This window comes from Ictalurus punctatus, chromosome 14 (genome assembly GCF_001660625.3).
Source record: "Ictalurus punctatus breed USDA103 chromosome 14, Coco_2.0, whole genome shotgun sequence".
NCBI lineage: Eukaryota > Metazoa > Chordata > Actinopteri > Siluriformes > Ictaluridae > Ictalurus > Ictalurus punctatus.
The window spans coordinates 3,119,590-3,136,510 of NC_030429.2; the positions used below are offsets into that span (position 1 = coordinate 3,119,590).

The 16,921-nt window shown below is 38.7% G+C and overlaps 1 protein-coding gene across 1 annotated transcript in view; it reads right to left on the minus strand.

The window, feature by feature from the left end:
• Positions 1-504: 504 nt before the first annotated feature.
• The window catches only part of cspg4 (chondroitin sulfate proteoglycan 4), a 48,856-nt gene continuing 32,439 nt past the window's right edge, over positions 505-16,921 (minus strand). Inside the window, exons 5-10 of the mRNA XM_017486149.3 lie at positions 14,697-14,873; positions 11,578-11,776; positions 8,254-8,385; positions 6,186-6,346; positions 4,887-5,070; positions 505-4,793 (exon numbers count right to left, since the gene is read on the minus strand). Coding sequence (XP_017341638.1) covers positions 2,956-4,793; positions 4,887-5,070; positions 6,186-6,346; positions 8,254-8,385; positions 11,578-11,776; positions 14,697-14,873 — 2,691 coding nt within the window. The 3' untranslated portion in view covers positions 505-2,955. The remainder of the gene's footprint in view (positions 4,794-4,886; positions 5,071-6,185; positions 6,347-8,253; positions 8,386-11,577; positions 11,777-14,696; positions 14,874-16,921) is intronic.

Below are 16,921 nucleotides of genomic sequence, written 5' to 3' on the forward strand. Positions count from 1 at the left end.
CTGCTGGGCCCTTGAGCAAGGCCCTTAACTGTCAACTGCTCAGGTGTATAAAGATGAGATAAATGTAAGTCGCTCTTTGTAATAGTATCTGCCAAGTGCCATAAATGTAATGTAATGTAAGTGTTTAAAATTGTTCAACATTAATATATGCAGGGAGAAAGTAAGTTGGATGTAGGCTTTAGTCTCTGCTAGAAAGTACATTTTTTGGTCTAAGTGTGATTTTTTTTTTTTTTTTTTTTTAAATGGAGACTAGACTGTGGCACTTTGAGTTGCCAGTTGGCTTATATGGTTTCGCTTCAGCAGAAAAACTTGTCAAAATGCTGAAATGTGCAGCAAGAGAAAATGCCGTCTGTAGGAAAGAATGACTGCAGCTCAGAGGCTTGTTAAAAGCTGACGGATGACTACTTGTTTCATGACTAAAAAATTTCACATGTATCCCTGCGCCACCTGCTGTTCACTACGTGTTACTAATGGAAATGGTAATAATTAGCATACAATCTGAAATACATTCCTTTTTTAAAATTTATTTATTTTTATTTTATTTTATTTCATTTGTTGAGCAATATTGACAAGGTATAGAAAGCCTAGATGAGAAAAATAAATAAGAAGAACTACTTGAGTTAAAAAAAAAAAAAAAAAAACTAGGTACATGAGCACAACACAGAATTTTGCATGTTTATCCAGGCTGGAAAAGAAAGAAAAACTCCTAAATATTTACAAAGAAGACAAACATAAAAAAAAAAAAAAAAGAACTGTAAAAATAGAAATTCATCACTGCTTGCAATATATTCTTGATAGATCATGATGAAAATAATATAAACCTAAAACCTGAGTAATATTTCATTCTCTAATTAAATGATCTCTAATATTTCTTAACCGATAACTATAACTATTTCTTAATAGCTATACCAGGGCTCCAGGATCATTTGCTTAATGTTAGCTACATGAACACACGCTGGCAATAATTTGAACAATCTTTTAAAGATAACGTAGTGTACTTGGACAATCACTACTTATTTCTACTCTCAGAGAAAAGAAATATTGCAGGATACAGACTAGAAATCTTAAATACTGCTAAATATGACCTAAATATTGATTTAAAAGTCAGCTTAACTCAATGGCATTGCTTTCCACACCCAAGTGTCTACATGGAATTTAAAATGTACAGTTCAATGTAGGAAAACACTGATGAACCAAATACACAACAGAAAATAACAAGGAATAAATTGAACTTCGTTCCCCAACCCTAACAAGGAAGACCTAAAATGTGGTAAATCTGATTCTTCATGTATGTGTTTATCTCATTATTTTCAACATGTATCTCATTAACGTATGAAGCTGAAAAACCTACATCAGCTAGGGAATGTGTAGTCCATGGACAATTTCACTACCAAGTTACGGAGTAGGCTAGAGTAACGCATGTCCACTGGGCGAAACAAAGATCTCTACTCTTACTTTTATAGCAGATCACTCTATAAACTATATATGGAAGTGGTATATACTACAACATATAGAAAGTGAGTGGAACTCTCCAAGCAAAGAATAAACATAGGCAAAACTTTGTTAGGACCTTGGAATAATATGACTGGAAATGTTAAAATGACAAAAACACCTTTTCCACACAATTGAAATACAATACAAGAGAATTGCTCATCAGCCCATATTTTCCTGTGAGTAAATATATAATTACAGCTTCTCTGAAAATTCGTTTTCGAATGAACTTATATCAATGGAAAATAGAGCCATCAGTTCAGAATAATGACCGCAACCACAAGTTGTATCAGCCAATAGATAAATAGATAGATAAGCCAATAGTAGATGTCAACACAGCCACTGCTGAGTCACTTCCTTTTGGCTTCAGCAACATACACTTATATACTTATAGAGAAATTTTTCTTCAGTGCCTTAAATCAGTCCAGTGGATGTATGTATAAAATCTCAGTTGTTTCAGCTACATCACCAAAGCACTGAGGGATTTACGGCACAATGTGCTACAGATAGCTGAATTAAAAAATGATATTTTAGGCAAAAAAAAACAACAACAACAACCAAAAAACAAAAAACAAAAACAAAAACCTCCGCCTTAATTCAATTTTAAGCAATTCATATATCCTCTTTTATACGTTATCAAAAACAAATATATACCCACTTAAACATATTTTGATGAGTCGTTTTTACAGTAAAAAAAATGTCAATTCATTTGAGTAAAAACAAATGGATTTTTAAAGAAATTATATATTGGGGGGAAATTTTCATGCATCATTATTAATATGAACAAACTTGCAAATTATTTACTTTCAAAATACAACAAAGAATTCAAACATGTTAAGTAATGTTCATGTCCAAAAGGCCTATTTAAATATTAAACATTAATTTCAGCCTAAATTTTATGAATTTTTTGAATCTTAAAAAAACAAACAAAAAAAACTTAATCAAAATATCTTCATTGCTGTAATGTACACTGTACAATGTTTTGGCAAAGAACCTGATGTTTACCTGACTAATTAATATACAACCATGTAAACATGTCTGGGCCCAATCTGAAGCTACTGGGTGTTTCTATGAGAACTGTAGACTTTTATTAGAATCTATTTCTAACAGTGAAAAGGTGCATAAACCAGTCCTCATAAGATTTGGTCCTTCATCAGTGTAAAACAGAAGCAGACTCATGTGAGAAGTGTTTACATGCACTGATTGCATGACAACTGGGCATCGGATGAGGTGCAACAGGCAGTAATGCCTAGCAGGTTAACATCTACCTGTGTAGCAAAAGTTTAATTATTTGCCAAAATGATTTTTGTCAATCACTAGTATAAGAGAAGATCGTCATAATACTGTTAGGAATGACTTGAGAAAGCGTCCACAAAAAAAAGAGTCTAATTCCTATGTGCGAATCTGTCATTATGCACTAAACATCAATACAGCATGATGGAACAGAGTCGTAATCTTCCCCTCTCATACCCAGTACTGGTTCTTTTTCAGGGCTGGGTTTGTTGTCCGACAGTGCTGCAGTAATTCAGGATCTGCATCTTTAGACTCCATATTGGACATAGGGATGTTATTTGCTGGATCAGTTTTTCTGAAAGTTTCCTGAGCCACCTCTCCATTTTTTGGCTTGGTGGCAGCATTCTGCACATTGTGCTTTCCTGTTTTGTTGCGACGCACCAGGTAATATGCTAGCAGACCAGCTACGAGTAGTAGAAGGAGGATAACTAATATGGGGATAAGGATGGCCCACAGTGAGTTCCGTCTAGAAACAGGAGATTTATGAGAGGTGGTAGAGGGTGTGGTGGCACCTGCTTCATATGGCCAGTTCCCATCCTCACGCCATCTGACATGAGGCTGGTCTGCTTTACTTGTGTCAGAGTTGGGCACAGATGGGGGGAGCTTAAGTACTGTAGCACCATAGATTCTTGTCGGGTCATAAGGCACTGTCTGGAAGGAAAGAATGCACTCTGCTGGAGGTACTCCATGTGCCTTGAGGAGGAAGCGAGCTTCATCCTGATCGTGACCTTTGCCCTTTGGATCCCCAGTGGAGTTCAGGACTTCAAGAGCCACTCGTCCCTCATCTAGATCTCTCTGGGTGAAGGATTCCACAGGCTGGCCATCTGCAGATCCTCCTCTTCTTATGAACCTTGCTCCCTTTGGCTGCTGGGTCAAGCTGAAGGTTGGTGTAGTTTTGGTCTTGTTGGCAAGTAAGGTGGCATCTAACAGCTTTCTGTCCACCAGAACTATAGTGCCTCGTGGGAGTAAGGGGTCCTTGGCCACGTTTACTAAGGGTTTTACTGTTATGTTGAGGCTGGAGGAAATGTTAGCTGCTCTGCTGCGGGCTACAAAGGAGAAAATGTCATTTGAAGAAGTGGACTTAATGAAACGAACACTCACTCTCCCTTCCCTAATCTGTTTTTGGGTAAAGGCAGAGGTAGGTTGCCTGTCCACCATCACTACGGCGTACTTGGGAACATTTGTAATTTTATATAGCACTTCTTCCTCTACTGGCCCTCCTGTGGATGCTTTCAACATGGCCTCTGTGATAGGAGTCTCATCATCTCCCTGCTTTACTTGGATCTCCTGTACCTTATTAAGCACAAGTTTCTTAGCCAGGATGCCGATGTGCATCATGTGTGGTTCTGACTGGTGTTTCCCATCAGAAACAGTGAACTCCATAAAACCATCAGACAAGCTACCATCGCTCACAAATGCCACCTGGTCCATGTTTACCTCCTCTTGGCTGAACTGCATGATCCTGTCCCCGGTATCCTTGTAGATGATGTGCCCATTAGTGGGGCTCTTTATGATGGTGAATCTGACCTCATCTGGTGTACTGTCTTGGTCTATAGTATTGAGGTGCTGCTTGGACAGTACAGTAGTAGATCCTTGCACAGCCTCCAGCAGTAGGTCCAGACTGACTAGCTCTGGGGGGCTGGAGTCCCTACGTCTGATTGAGATAAGAAAGTTCTCCTCCAGCACCACGGCTGGAGGAGATACAGCCTTAGGCCGGTGACCCTTAGGGTTCAGCCACACACGGAAAGAGAATATGTCTGAAGATGCTCCTGAGTCATCATGGTAGTACTCCAACTTCCCTTTATTGATGTCATCTTGCAGGAAATAGGGTGCATCTTGGGGAAGATCATCACCTCCAAGAGTAAGTTGGCCATGTATAGGGAACTGCTGTACCTCAAAAACTATGTCCTGGCCTACCCGCTTTTCTTGTGATACACTGCCTAACAGGTTGGAAGCATCCAGAATGGAGACATCAAAAACCTTAGATTGCCCCTGCACCACTGACATACCTGAAGTTTAAGTACAAAGCAAAACATCATTAATATACAGAACACCAGGAGGTAAGGTGTTTAGAAATGAATTTAACAGATGTAGCGTGGTACCTTTGTTCTTCCACAGCTGTGAAGACACATTGCGATGTGTGGCGTAGTATGACACTGTAACAGGGAGAATGTGTTGGAGCTTTGCTGCTGGCGGTGATGAGAGCTCAAGTTCTACAGCATCTTCTACTACCCAGAAGGATTCTGATGGCATCTGGTGTTCATAATACACGGCGCCAGCATCCAGCTAATGAATTAATGAAGAAAGAAATGAATAACTCTGACAAACGGATAACAACTGGATAACCAATCAGAAGTTTACTTCCTATTGTCCTGGAATTCATCCTCATTGCATGTTTTGTTATGACATGATAAAATGTAAATCACAGTAGTAGATAAATCAGGATTATCGGTGAAGAATCCTCACTGAGAGCACAATGTACTTCAAGATTAGGTTTAATGTCAAACTGATTTTTAAAACAGCTCATGTAGGATCCAAATGTAGAAATGTTAAATAGTCTATGAAAGAATAGGAAACGAAAAGTTGAAAGCTTCTGATCTAATCATTGATTGATCTTTAGTAACTCAGAACACTGGGCATGAAGTAAGAAAAACACCCTGAATGGGACACCACTCTGTTGGAGGGAGCCATGTACATGGACACATTCATACCTAGGAGAAATAGGGGAGTCACCAGTCCACCTACCGAGATGTATTTGGTATTTGGGAAGTGGGAGGAACCCCATGAGAACATTGGTAGAACACTGGCGCCGTGAGGTGGCAATACTACCCGGTGCACCACCATACTACCGCCACCTCGTTTCATTAATTTACTAATCAATTTAGTTGAGCACATATACTGTCATTATATCTGACTTCTTACTTCAAATCACATCACACAGTCACCACTGTACTGCCTTTATCATTTCAATGTAATATATAATATTAGTTCAGAAACCTGTGTTAGATACTTTGCAGATCTACTATATACTATAAACTGTTTTGAGGTCTTTTAATCAGTATTCAGTTCATGTTGCCATTGCTAATGACTTATACTTAACATTTAACATATATACTCAACACTTAACATATGTTGTTTATTGTGAAGAAGTAAAAATAAAAACCAGCATGTCAGTAAACATTTTGCTCAGTCTGTCAACTACATGGTTAAAGTGGTATTTTTATGAACAGAATTATAGCAGGAGTATTTTGAGCCGGATTGAAGGGCTGTTCTTTGAAACTCTGAGATCATTATGTCCTCAGCTGAACTCCGGCCACTAAACATTTTAGCAAGCCATAGATTTGCAGACATAACTAATTTAAACACACTAAAACAGCCTTGCAAATGTGAGACACAGTCACCTCGGTTTGTGTAAAGTGGCTGATTTCCTCAAATTGTCCACTTTGGTTGGGCTTAATGAGTCGTCCTAGACGTGGAGGCCTCACGAGAGAATAGTTGATCTCATCTCCATCCTCACTGGTCACTGCTCGCAGGATATCACTATTGATCACTTGCCTGGAGCCTGAGACAACAGCAAGACAGATACATGAATTCATTCATTAATGTACAAATACTAATCCATGTACATTACAGTGAAAAAGTATTTGCCCCATCCTGATTTCTTCTGTTTTCGTGTGTATCTCATACTAAATAGTTTTAGATCTTCAAATAAAATACAACTTGAAACAAAGGCAACCTCAGTAAACACACAATACAGTTTTTGTGTAATTTTTTATTGAAGCAAAAAAATTATCCAACACCTATCACGCATGTGAAAAACTAATTGCCCCCTTAAAATTAAAATCAGTCCATCAGTCCACAGAATATTCTCCCAAAAGGTTTGAGGATCATCAAGGTGTGTTTTAGCAAAATTCAGATGAGCCTTAATGTTCTTCTGGGTTAGCAGTGGTTTTCTCCTCACCACTCTCACCACAGTGACCTTTATTGATGCAAGAGCTCTTGGGTCTTTTGTAACTTCCTGGATGAGTAGTCGCTGTGCTCTTGGAGGAATTTTGGAAGGTCAGCCACCTCTGGGAAGGTTCACTACTGTGCCGAGTTTTTCCATTTAGAGATAATGGCCCTCACTGTGGTCCTTTGGAGTCCCAGAGCCTTTGAAATAGCTTTGTAACCCTTCACAGACTGATGTATTTCAATCACCTTCTTCCTCATCATTTCTGCAATTTCTTTCAATTTTGCCATAGTGTGTTACTCCGTAAGACCTTTTAACCAACTTCATGCTGTTGAAAAAGTTCTATGTAAGTGTAGATTTGATTGAACAGGGTCTGCAGTAATCAGGCCTGGTTACGTCTAGTCCAGCTGAACCCCATTATCAATGCAGTTTCATAGATTTGAGGAATTAGTAACTACGGGGGCAAATACATTTTCACACAGGCCCATTTGGTATTGGATAACTTTTTTTTCCATCGATAAATAACATTATCATTTAAAAACTGTATTTTGTATTTACTAAGGTGTTTTTATCTTAGATTTTGTTTAAATTTCTGAAACACAAAACCAGAAGAAATTAAATAATTTTTCACAGCACTGTACATTTGAAGGAAAAGAAATGTAATTAATAAAAACAAGACATTTTGTGCTGATGTTAAGACATTAATTCTGCATCAGACACTTTATTATTTATGAGACTCGTTTGGTTGCCATTGTTGCTGCTACATTTTTGCTGCGACACTACAAAGTAGTTTTACAGTTCATCGCTACAATAGCCTGCACATTTGTGTATCTATTTTGTATCTATTATCCCGTGTGTTCATTGTTCTGTGTATTTATTGTCCTGCACTCACCTCACACTGTTGTGTATTTGCATGTTATATAGTCTTGTGTGCACTATTATTATATTGTGTACTACCGTATTGTCATGTGTTGCACCGTGGTCCTGGAGAAATTACATTTTGTTCCAATGTATACAAGCTACTGTATATAGAGGAATGACAGTAAAAACCCACAGGACGACTAATAGTGAAATAAATGAAAATGAATGGGAAGTAAAGATTCTCTAATAATTTGTATACCTGCCTTTTGCCTTCATAACTAGCTACTAGCTCCCACTCACTATCAGCGGTATATATTTCATTTACTTTGGTAAAATGCACAGCCATAATCTTCTAGAGTTAGTGACACATATATTTACTAAAGTAAACCAGATTATAGGGCTGTTGCTGTTATACACCAAGATCAAACTTACTTTTTTCTAACACTGCAGGTCCATATTTGCCTGGAGGCATGTGTGTATGAAACATATACAGGCCATTGAAAGGGAATGAGATGCTCACACAGTGTTCTCACATCTTCTGCCTCAGTATAGCCTACAGGCCCAAAGCTTAGACAGGGTTTATGTTCCTCTCTGGGGAAGTCTCTGTCATGCCTTTTTGGGGTTGGGTTTAGAGATAGAATTACCCAGAGGCAACGTACCAGGAAAGACCAGTAGCTTGCCCTGTACTTCCATGGAGATTGTCAGCTGCCGGACAGTAACGATGAAGCGGTGGAGCGGAGATGTGTGGTCTCCATCTGTCACTGTGAAACTGAAACCACCAGATTCAGATCCTAATGGAAGAAACAGCTTCTGTTAGACAAACTTGAATGCTTGGCATAACTACTTGATAAGTATTTTTCATGTACATATGATTATATCTGTAGTATCCTAACTGAACAACTATCTGAGTCTGTATAAGAAGTCTATTATAAGAAGCTCTATATAAGAACAGAATGAAACACAGTAAGGCCACATCACACCACCCCGTCGTGGATTATTTTCCTTTAACTGCAAAGTGTTTTATACTTTATATTCCACAGCGATTTGTCAATATATAATTGATTAAAGAACGACACATTGTGTTCTTTATCTGTTTATTCACTATATGATCAAAGGTATATGGACACCTGACCATCACACCCATATATGGTTCTTCCGCACACTGCTGAAACACACAGTTGTATAGAATGTCTGTACGCTGTAGCATTACAATTTCCCTTCACTGGAACTAAGAGGTCCAATGCCCCGTGCACAAAATGAGCTTCATGAAGACATGGTTTGTCAAAGTTGGAGTGGAAGAAATCAAGTGGAGCCCTAACCTCAACCCCACTGAACACGTTTGGGATGGATTGGAACACCAACATTAACGCCTGATCTCATTAATGCTCTTGTGGCTGAATGAGCACAAATCCACACAGGCACGCTCCAAAATCTAGTGGAAAGCCTTCCCAGAAGAGTGGAGGTTATTATAGCAGCAAAGAATGGGATATTCAACAAGCACATACCAGTGTGACGGTCAGGCGTCCATAAAATTTTGGCTACGGTTACAGTTACTGTCATGGAACATCCATGAGTTGATTGCTGTTAACATTTATGTTATAGCAGCTATAAACAATTCCTTCCTTGACCAGCTTCTCTTTTTTCTCTCTTACATTTAATAAGACAACAAACACAACCAAAAAGTGCAAAGTCCTCTTTCCTGAAGACTTTCCTATGGTGGAAATTTTACTGCAGTTACAAAGCGCCGACACCCAAGACTCCTTCCGTAAATGGTATGAATTGTTACTTTAGAAATTAGAATGTATTAGAATAAACACAATAATACAAAAATATCCTTGGACTTCCATCACGTACTACTAAAATTAATTTAAATTAATGATTAATCAACACCGTCTGGCCTTCTCACCTTCTGATTCAAGAATTTAACAGTGCTGTGGTATGTTTTTCCATAGTGAATAGGTTCCAGGAAGATAATGTCAATGGAAACACAGCCCTAATTCTGCTTCTCATATATGAAGTAGCTGAATGGCCAGATTAAATAAGCTAAAGTACATATTAGCGCTCATAGGATGGAGTAGCCCATTCCTGCTACCTTATAATACTATAACGTCATTATAATGCAAATGTTAATTAATAAATGAAAATATCACGTAGTGGACATAGGTAATTGTTATGGTTGTTGTTTTACCTAGCTATAAAATAACAGTCAGATAACTTGTAATAGCCAATATGTAGCTGCCAGATATGAATCCATATAAGCAGCTGTGTTTTGTTCACTACTCTGTTTTTTTTAGCTCGATAGACAGCTTACTGTTGTTTGGTTTGTGTAGCAGAGCAGAAAGCAAGTACAAACACACCATGGCACTGGGAGATGAGGTGGCCAGATGTGAACAGACTGCTGTGGGACCAGAGCTAATCTGCTTGCAGCAGACTCCATGTGGACTTGCGGCTGCAGCAGAGGTGTGCGTGGAACTGTTTTTTTTTTTTTTTATCCCACTCCCTCCCCCTCTCACAGACACTCCTCACCAATCCCATCTGCTCATGCAGTTCTTTTTGTTTGCACCTTAGCTGTCTCTGTTTCTTAAAATATAAACAAAGTGAGTCATTTACACCACATTGACCCTGACCAGGATCAAGAAATTACTGAACGCTATAAGCATGTTCCACAGTGCCGCATACGCACCCATTATGCTCTCATGCTAAAGAACATGGCCTTACATTGTCCCATGACCTTCATACCTGACTGCACATAAACAGCGTTCTAGAGTTTATTGCACAGAATTTTTGTGTGTGATGTAAACTGACCTGGAATGTATAAAAGGTAATACCTAATATAAAAATTTATTATTGTTTTCAAACTAACTAGCAATGTTTCCTAAACAGCTAGCTGCTATTCTTGGACACCTTCTAGGACAAACTTCTTTCTCCTAACTCACTGATGAACTTTTATCTACAAGATAGCATTTAGCTAATAGGATGAGGACTTTCTGAATGGGAAACCTCTTGATTCACCATAACCCAATCCAAGGACTGTGAGCAGAGAGAGGCTGTGCGGCAGTAATGTTTGGCTACATTATTATATACAGTTATATAAATAGTTTTACGTGCTTATTGTGATCTAAATCCTTGAAAATGGCAGGAACAAAATGTGAAGTCATTTATGTCCAGGCTAGAATTTCATGTGGTGCCGTTTGAAGGTTTTATATTCCACTGGACAACATTGTGTTGGTCTAATAGGATGTTCGATTCACTTTAATGGACAGTTCATAAGAACTGGGCTTGCTTAATTGAATCAAAGTTCTCATTAATATTGAACAGTCCTTGAATGAAACAGTTTTATTTTGACTACCACAAATCAAAGTAAAAGGGTTGTTCCTGGAGGAATTAAAAAAAGCGTTAAACTAACAGAAATGCTTCAGAGCATCTAAGTGGAAGGGAAAAAAACAGTTTGGTTTCAAAAACATAGCACGTTGTGTTTAGTAAATGATACTAAATACCTGACGTACAAAAAAGAAAAACATATATGCAAATTATTTTTTCAACTCCACCCCCCTCATAATTTGTCAAAAAACAATGCAATTTAAAAAAAAAAAAAAAAATCAGATTTTTCTGTCGATTATTCCATGTGTCAGGCTTTACAGGGTTAACTTGTCACTTAGTGTCTGTATAATCTCATCATTTTGATATTACAAAATGTTCTTCTGCCAGTTATGGACTATTACTTTTTTTTTTTTTATTACAACACCATGGTGTTCATTTTATCTCCAGCATTAAGCAGACCATAATCCTTGCTGAAAATAACCATTGCCCACGATAACGATCATAACAAACATTAAATTCAAATTCAACGACTTTGATTAAAAAAAAAACTTAACCTCCTATAGGTTATCATAAAAAACGCTTGTTCAGCTGTACAGTCCTCAAGACTTTATTAACTGTGTCTGTTTGTCCAAGCAAGCACGAGGACATTTATAATGGACTACCTTTATGGATGAAAATGACCTCGCCGTTGTTGATCTGAGCTTGGGTGAATATTTCAATACTGAAATCAGGTGACTCTTTCAGAGCAATGATTCCACTCGTGGTTGCCTCAATGTTGTATACCAGCTTGTCTGGAGGGGTGTCCATATCGTCTGTGCTCAGTGCTTTGCTTGTGATTTCTGTTTCTTCACCAACAAGGAGCTACACAGAAAGGGAATAGGGGGTGAGGGAGAATACAAAATGTAATTAGGAAAAAACAACAACAACAACAACAACAACTGTTGATTCCCTAAAAATGGATTTCACTGTTTGTTGTTGAACAGAGCCGCCTGGCATGTTATCTTAAGATAAAGTGCGTTGCAGAAGCGGTTAGGTCTCTCAGGCCTCGATGAGCTCTAATGGACCTGTAATGGCTGGAGAGCTGAATGGAACATTAATTGAAAGAGCCCGAGCAGAGAGCAGAGATCCTGAAAGACATTCTTAAATAGCAGGAGTCAGTAGGGAGAACAGAGAGGCATGTACTGAAAGGCTCATATCGATTTATTCAGCCTCTCTCCCCTCTACTGCTTTCATCTACCGCTTTCCAGACACAACCAGAGAGGGTGAAAAAAAGAAAAGTGGCTGGTAGAGAGAAATTCATGAAGCAGTGGCCTGTACAAGCAAGCACTACAATTCCATTACTTTTCAGGGAGTTATTTCCATATAACACATGCTTACATAGATTACAGCACCTACTTACTTAAACACCATGGTCAAAGTGCATTGTTAGAGGATTCTGTTACAAAATACTCATCTTGACTGCCCGCGGAAGACAATGTGAGTTCTACACCATCACTACATTATTATCTGTCACAGGCGTGGCCGGATGGGACACCAGTCCATTGTAGGACACTATGCTCACAAACATTCACACACATTCACACCTAGGGGCAATTAATCTTGGCCAGTCCACCGACTGGCATGTTTTTAGGAGGTTGGAGGAAACTGAAGAACCCAGAGCAAACCCACACATATATGAGGAGAACAGGAACAAAAACTCAGACAGTAACCCGAGTTCAATATCAGTGATGCTGGAGCCATGGACCTTCATGCTGCCTACACAGATTTCTGGATTTACCAAATAAAAAAGCACAAATTATTATATTTACAAAGAACTGATGGAGTTTTCCAAAAGCAGGGGTTGTTTGATAACCAACATTAAGTCAAATATTTCAAAATATTTCATGTTGGTTGTCCAGGTATAAAATTAGAATAAAAACTATCTGTCTGAAACTGAAAGCTCCATCAAAGTGACAGTGGGTGAATTGTAAAACAGTTGAAATTCCAGCCAAAATACTTGTTTGGTTCAGAACTGAGCTGCTTAGGAGAAAAACTTGCATGTACACTATATGGACAAAAGTATATGGACACCTGAATCACACACACATGTGCTTGTTGAACATCCCATCCACATGTAATCCCTGCTTTGCTGTTATAATAACCTCCACTCTTTTGGAAAGGCTTTCCTCTAGATTTTTCAAGTGTGTCTGTAGGGATTGGTCCATTGAGCAATGTAGAAGATCAGGTGTCCACGGTGTCCACAGTTTGTCCACTGCTTTTATACCATACAAAATCCAAATGCTGTCACTCCAACTTAACCTGCAATTGTACTCTATGACCCTGGATGCCCCTTTAAATGATACACAGATATTCATTTTAATCGATAAATCTTTGTGCTTGCGTTAGTGCGTCTCCTAATCCTGATGAAACATTACCCAACAATAACATGCACTGGGGGAAACCCAGATTATGAAAAAAAAAAAAAAACATAGAAAAGTTCATATTAGAACATTCCAAAAAAAAATTCACCAAGATACAACATCAATTGTTTTGGAAAATAACAAAATATAATATTTTCTCTTTGTTAAACAAACCAAGCTGCTAAATACTTCTCAGGATTAGTCATATTATCCTTGCTCTTCCCGCTTTCCGATTTTAGAACTGGCCTGGACGTGTCACTAGTATCGCTACATATTAAACACCCCGGATTTATGTCGTCTAGTGCCTGTGAATGTCACCATGTCCTTCCTGGAGTGCATATCCTCCACCACTTGGTGGCAGCATTACTATATATTTGCGTCAAAACTTATTTCCCAATCATGCTGGAAATTTGTATTCGTACACAATGTATAACGCATATAACATGGCTCAAAAGCTGTGCGGCAAATTTAATTTAAGCTCACAGTGGGAGAAGGGCCGTGCTTGAAAGAGACTCAACAAGCCATCATTACAGCAATTAGTAATCAGTGTCTGATTGAACTACTGGGTTTCCTAGATTTTAGATAATGCAGAGACTCCACAGGCTGCTGGAATGAGAACATGCAGTGTGTTCATACAGTATGTGTGTATGTAAGAGAGAGAGAGAGAGAGAGAGAGAGAGAGAGAGAGAGAGAGAGAGAGAGAGAGAGAGCGATCCGGTTGTATCTGTGCATGTGAAGAAGATGAGATGGGCGTATGATTGAGGCTTAGCGTTCGCTGAGAGAAGCACACAAGGCAGACTGAGAGGTTGCTGAGTGTGTGTTTGGAGGGAGGCTCTCTAATGAATACCAGCTGGAGTCTGACTGGGCAGGATCTGGGGCCCTGATCCTGTGTCACCACTATGTTATTCATCATGTCTGATCATCTGCTGTAGGTCAGACAACACTGCCGTTTCCTGCTTTAAATCAATGCAGCAGAGCTAGCGAGGACGAGAAGAAGTGAACACATGAGAGAAGAAGAGAGCAGCAAGCAGGGGAAAAACACTGAGTATACACTGTGTATGGATGGAAAAATGACATATCATTATTTCACATTCTGTGGGAAAGTAATGGAGAATGATGATTGGCTGGCTTGATCTATCTCCTAAAAGCCAAATTCCTGTCACAGACATGGTTTTCCAAAAATATGAGCTACTAAGTTGATGTGAGACCACAGACGACGTTTAAAAAAAAAAAAAAAAGACGCTCTCCTTTCCCATCGGTATTTTCCGACCATGCATCTGCTCCAGAGCCTTTGAGGTTTCTGAGTCACCCTTTAATTCTAGAAAGGCTTTGGAGATATGAGGGGCCTTGAACAAGAGGAGCTGAGATATTTAATGTTGTACCTCCAGGCCTGTGTTGTGCCTCAGGTGCGGCGCCTCGTCGTTGACGGGGATCACCGTGATGCTGATGGTGATGGAGAAGCTGCTGCGATTTAACTCAAAAGCAGTGGCTGAGAAAGTGAAACTGTCCTCTGTGGTCTCTGTGCCGTCATGAAGGTAGTAGACAGTTCCCTGCTGCACCTGAACATAATAGAGACAAGCAGTAAATAAATATCATTGAACCAACTCAAACATCCTCATAATAATAATAATAATAATAATAATAATAACAATAATAATAATAATAATAATAATAACAACAACAACAACAATAATATTAGTATTATTAATAATAGTAATATTATTATTATTATTATTATTATTATTATTATTATTAATAATAATAATAATAATGTTGCTGATAATAATAATAATAATAATAATAATAATAATAATAATAATAATAATAATAATAATAATAATAATAATGTTCAGACTGTAAGGAGCCACAGATCAATAAAGTAAGACGTACAACAAAGATGAATAGTACTTAACAATCACATCATATACATTGCATTCAAGAACGTATTAGAGTAGCAATAAACTGATATTACTAGCTAGTATGCACCATACAACATGGCATCATGGGAATATCTCTAATGACTGGTGCTGGACTATAATCGTAATATATGATCATAGCACACTCATGCAGATATAAAGCCAAAGCCTGGCATTTATAAACATTTATTGCGGGCATTTAATGCTGATGTGTTGGTGTACTTTTGTCCCGGGGCTGCTACAAAGAAGCGATAGCCGCAATAGCAGATTGAACACAGTGCTGTGTTCAAGTTAAATGGCCTCCAGATGATTGCCTCCTCAAGAAGGGAACAGCTTAGTATTTTCTCTGATTGTGAGTGTTTATCTGGCACCCTGGTCTTTTAGAAAAAAAACCCCGACTCTACTTATTTTGACACATTCAGTTGACTCTTTCTGTTTTGTACTCATGAATTCCAAGTCCTAGTGGCTGTTAAGTCTCATGCCAAGCCTAATAGTAGGAGTCTGCTGAGTAACACACAAACTGTTGCGACTGCCCTGATTTGCTAGTTCCCTGAGCCAAATGTACAGAACAGTAGCATGAAAAGAGCCACTGGTCCCACATGAGTGAATGGAGAAATTCTCAGTGATGCCTGATAATTAGAACGATACAGGCTTCTCTCATTTAGGGACCATTATTCTCAGGTTTCAGCTGTTTGCAGAGCCAGTCTGCAATTTCTTCCCCCCTCTCAATGTGGAACTCATTTAGAGTGTTGCTGAAATTCTGTCATCTACAACTCCTGGCATTATGGACCAAAGCACTCTCTAAAGACAGAACAAAAAGCATGCTATAGAGCATGAAAAACGTACACTTTATCAGTAGACTCCTTTGTCTATAAGTGTTGGAGAGTGTTTAGTTGAGCTTTCCAGGTGTCTGGTGGTGTGAAATTCTTTAGGTACTTCGAAACCCTGACATTTAGCCCTAATGTAACCAAGAGGTTCTCACACTTGCAAATATGTAACAAATGTCTATTTATCTGAAAAATTACAGAGGTTAGGGATGAGTTAGAGTTTGTAGTTTTTCTCATGAAAACCTTCTAATTGATAAAAAAAAAAAAAGTACATAAAAATAATCCTAGAAATAAAATCCACTTTGGTTTCAAATATGACCAGAACAATGTTTATTCAGGACAGAAATCACTCCAGAGCAGTTCACATTTCTCTGTTCTGCTCCATTTATTCAAACATTGAATCCAATCTAAGCGCAGGTTTATACTTCTCCTGATCAGGCGTATACAGTCCCTCCTCACAGTGGAGTCTTTGACAGGCTGGTACTGCACAGTGAGAACTGTGTGTGGATGCTTTATTATAGGATTATATGGGCCAGTTTATTTTGGCTTGGGGCAACAGGACATCTCCGTCAGAGTTTCCACTGGTTCTTAAACCAAAAGAAGGAGCTGAGGCCAAGCCCCGCGCTTTACCGTTAGGAACAGTGTCTAACCACCTCCCTGAGGCCCAGCACTGCTCAGCACTTAGTGCTTTTCCACCAGAGACCAGTCATTTTACTCTCACTCTTTCCACTAGCAGACCTTTGGACCACTGCGGTGAGCATCACACAGCTAGCAGCCTCAGCAAAGCCTATTCTGAGAGGATTCAAAAAGCGCTAAGATCACTGTGAACAGAGAGATGTAAGAAACAGAAAGGAAGAAAGAGAG